The sequence below is a fragment of the Sinocyclocheilus rhinocerous genome, unplaced genomic scaffold (genome assembly GCF_001515625.1).
Source record: "Sinocyclocheilus rhinocerous isolate Xijiao unplaced genomic scaffold, SAMN03320098_v1.1 scaffold821, whole genome shotgun sequence".
Classification (NCBI taxonomy): Eukaryota; Metazoa; Chordata; class Actinopteri; order Cypriniformes; family Cyprinidae; genus Sinocyclocheilus; species Sinocyclocheilus rhinocerous.
The window spans coordinates 403716-408249 of NW_015623656.1; the positions used below are offsets into that span (position 1 = coordinate 403716).

At 35.8% G+C, this 4534-nt stretch overlaps 1 protein-coding gene across 1 annotated transcript in view; it reads right to left on the reverse strand.

The window, feature by feature from the left end:
- Positions 1–3079, reverse strand: part of LOC107716051 (calcium-binding protein 8-like) — a 68914-nt gene extending 65835 nt beyond the window's left edge. The window contains exon 1 of the mRNA XM_016522402.1: positions 2675–3079. Within this exon, the coding sequence (XP_016377888.1) occupies positions 2675–2802 (128 nt within the window). The 5' untranslated portion in view covers positions 2803–3079. The remainder of the gene's footprint in view (positions 1–2674) is intronic.
- Between the last annotated feature and the right edge of the window lie 1455 nt (positions 3080–4534).

Consider the following 4534-nt stretch of genomic DNA (forward strand, 5'->3'; position numbering starts at 1 on the left):
AAATTTGGGTCTAAAAATTATTCAGACCGAGTCTGGGGAAAAAACACGTAAGTTGAGGTTTGCATGAAGCTGGGTGACAGCATGTCCAGGAGACTACAGGCTGTCATTGAGGCTAAGGGTTGCCCGACTAAGTATTGCTAGTTGTGTAAATACTGTCATACTAACAGCTGTCTGAATTATTTTTGGTTGATTGTAATCTATTACATACCTTTCTATCAAAATTATCTAACATTATCAAGATGAATTTGTTCTGACACAGTTTAACTCTGAGTTCTTGTCATATTTTATTACCATTTTCTAAACTATAGCGAATAAACTGTGATAATGTGAAAAATTTTGAAGGTGTCTGAATAAATTTTGGTTTGACTATCTATTTGATAAATGAAGTTAACCAACTAACATTATACATACTCTTGGTTTCTGTACCCAGTATTTAAAAAATGTACAAATGCAATAAAAATATCGGTATCGGTACTCGGTATCGGCAAGTACCAAAAATAAAAGTATCGGTAAAAAGTAGTATCGGTGCATCCCTAATCACAATTATAAATACACATTTTAAATGGTATAGAAACTTGGTGAGGAAAATGAACTTTGCTGTCCAAAACGGTTTCCTTTTGACTACACAAGACATTATAGGATGACATGTAAAAACGAAAAAAGCAAGTTTGTCTGCAAAAACATATCTCTATGCATTTTTATTACTGTATATATCCAAACCCAGAATCCCTAGGGCTAAGCCTGACAGTCGGAGTATGTCCAAGGGGAAAGTATGACTAATTTACCTGCCGTGCTTTTCACATGATAAACTGCCAAGTGTAAATGACAACTGCATAAAGCCAAAGGGACTGCAATTGGCAAAAAAAGTAAGTTGAAGTATTTTTAAAAAATGCATCAGTTAATCTGGTACATTTTAAGATACTCTGTAGTTTGTTTTAATCAAAGTTTTAATCAAAGTAGATGGGGTAGTTAACCAATAACACAGATGTGAACATTTAGATTTTACGTTAGCATTCACATACAGTTATACATATAAGAGCCTAGATTTTCAATTATATACCCATTTTATATTATATTATACACTATTCAAAAGTTTGGGGTCAGTTAAAAAAAGAAGAATTCATAATTTAAGCAACACTTTAAAAAAAACTATTTTTCATAGTTGTAAATATTACAAAGATTACTTAAATATATTGTACATAAAATACTAATTTCTTTGTAATCAATTGTGAAATTTACTAGGAATTTCTGAGTAAAAATTGTTTCTGCACCATTTGTCTTTAGTGAAAGATGCATTAAATTGATCAAATGTGACATTAAAGACATTTATAATGTTACAAATGACTTCTATTTCAAAAATCAATGCTGTACTATTGAACTTTCTATTCATCAAAGTTTATCACAGCTACACAAAATATTGGGCAGCACAACTGTTTTCAACATTTATAATAAGAAATGTTTCTTGAGCAGCAAATTAGCATATTAGAATGATTTCTGAAGGATCATGTGACACTGAAGACTGAAGTAATGATGCTGAACATTCAGCTTTGCATCACAGGAATAAATTAGGTTTTAAAATATATTAAAATAGATTTAAATTGTAATAATATTTTACAATATTCTACCGTTTTTACTGCATTTTTGATCAAATAAATGCAGCCTTGGTGAGCATAAGAGACTTTTCAAAAACAAAACAAAAATACAGACAAATTTACGGCAGTTTAAATATATATAACATTAATATTAACAAAACATTGTTGGCCAGTCGGCACATCTCTCACTTAAATAGTCCTGGATAAAAGTACAAATGTTCAACGTAGTCGCAAGGTCATAGAACCTGCATTTTTAATGATTATACTGAATTAGATCGCAGTTTTTTAGTCCAAGTAACAGTTAAATAGTTTTAGGTGCAGTACAGCATATCACATTATAGGACACTGGTTGGCATGTAATGTCAACTATCCATTGCAAACAGAGTGTTCTGTTCTGGAGGGATAATGAAGTGTCTGGACATAAAGAGTGTAACTAAGAGGTGAAGGCAGAATTGATCACAACGTGTTCAACTGAGGGCAAAACGTTCCAATCCGGCAGTGCCACATCACATTCTAAGTTTCCTAGAAAACAGCCATCGAATTGCAATTAAAAATAAAAAATACAAGCGTAAAATGCATTTCTTAAATACCATAAAAAGAGAGATGAATTCATTAATTAATAAAAAATTGCACTCAGCCATATCTTCCTGCTCACAAGAGTCAAAAACATTACATGAACAAGAAAAGGTCTGCATCCTTTAATCAAATCACAGGGCGCAGTGTTTCACAAAGTCAGTGAAAAAAAAGTCCAGTGTCAAAATGTCATTCCACATCATGTCAAAATAATCCAATCTAAACCTCTTACAAAGGCAACCTCCGGTTCGAAGGACAGACTCGAGCATAAATACATTTCAAGTTATTAAAATCAATACAAATCAAGCCAGTGATCACACACATACCAAAACAGAAGTATCAAAGCAGGACATCTCATGCTCATCCCACTCTCATTAAAGCAAAAACAAGTTTAACATTAAAATCAGAGCACATACCACCAAAAAAAGCAGCTTTAAACACATTCCCTACATGCCAAAGTGTGAAAGCAGCAAGATCCCGGGACGACAGCAGTGGTCCCTGTTGCTTACCCATATGGATCATACTCTACAGGATACTCAAGCACAACAGGCTCTGTCCCGGGACTGCTCGGGACGCACGGACCCTCTCCTTCAGACCCCTCCGCCCGAGGGTCCGGATCCAGATCGGTGACCTCCATCTGACGGCGCACTCCAGGCTCGGAGCACAACTGAGCCACAGCCTGACTACGTCCCAGCGCTGGTCCTCTCCCCGAGCAGCATAGAGTGCCCAGAAACCCCTGGTTAAGATGTCAGCAGCCCGGAGCAGGTAGTCAGTCATTCATGCGTTCATTCATCCCTTCAGCCGGTCAGCATCTCCCTCATGTCACACTCTGGTGTCATCGGTGGGCTCATAATAACAGTGGCTCGGTGACATAAGTAGTCCTGCCTCTGCACCTCCGCTGAGAGCGCACACACACACACACACTGCTGACCAGCCCCCCGGACCGTACCGCCACTCCTGCTCTCTCACACTGCACACGCTCCTCCAGGTTCTCTAGTCATTAGCATGTCCATCACTTTTTTTCCCCGAAGGGGGTGTTGGCTGGGCACCACCTGACTTGTCAAATGAGACTAAGGTGAATAATTTGCCTGGAAACTGCCATCTGCGTGCCAACAATGAATTATACATGTTGTTTGTGTTTTGCACAGCTTTTGGGAATAGACGTCCATAGTAAAAATAATAAGTAACAACATTAATACCAGCAATAATAATGATGAATAATTTTAAATACATTTTAAAATAGATAAATATAAAAAGATAAGGCATGCTTTAAATTACAGAGCTATAACAAATAATAATATTATAATAATAATCATAATTATTATTATTATAGACATCCATAGTATAAAAAAACAGCAACAACTGCAGCAGTAATAATAATAATAATTTAAAAATAAAATAAATCCTTAAAATTAAAAAATAAGACATACTTAAAGGTAAAAAGAAAATTATTACTTCTAATAAACTAAACTAATTAAAATAATATTAATAATAATAATAGCCTAATACTAAAAACAAAAAAGACATCTTACATTTCTGTCATTTATTATTATTATTATTATTAATAATATCAGCAGCAGCATCATCATCATGGTTTACAATGTTTTAATAAATTAAATAATGGATGTTTAAAATCAGTAAAAAAAGATTAATAATTTAGCACGCCTGTCACATACAACAAAGTCGAGTTGTATATGACAGTAAATAAATCATAAACCTTCCGTTTGACCGATCAGTCCGTATAAAACAACAGGTGCGAAAATGTAGGCTGCCGTTTATGAAATCATGCTGCCCATCAAAGCCTTCATGTCACTCAAATTCACTTCAAACGTTTGATTTATAAACTCTCAAACACAAGCTCTTACCTTTAGTGGTGATGATGGGCGGTCTTTGAAAGTGATCCCTCAGATCCCGATGGGCTGATGATCCGAGCCGATGTCGCTACAGGATCCAGATTATCCCGCTGCTGAAATCTGAATCATGGATTGTCGCTCAATTGTGAGGAAATTCTCCAGATCTCATTCGCGATTATACACATTATTATTTTTAGCCATTTGGTGCGAATAGCAGTGGACAGTGGTCCTTATCCCGATTGTTATCCGGAAAAAAAAAAAAAAAAAAACGTCCGACTTCCAGGCGAAAGCAATAAAACCAGTTGTACTTTTCCTCCAACTCCAGTCAGCTCTAATGAGTCCCTGGATTCTTCAGTAGCCTCCTTCCATGATCTTAAGCGAATTCCAGCTCATAATTCCCGAGTTTAATTGATTCACATAGCAAAAAGCTGCTCATAGATTTCGACTGCCACACACACGCGAGCCTCATAAAAACAATCAATAAACATCGCTGTCAAACCAGCAGTCCAGCTGGAT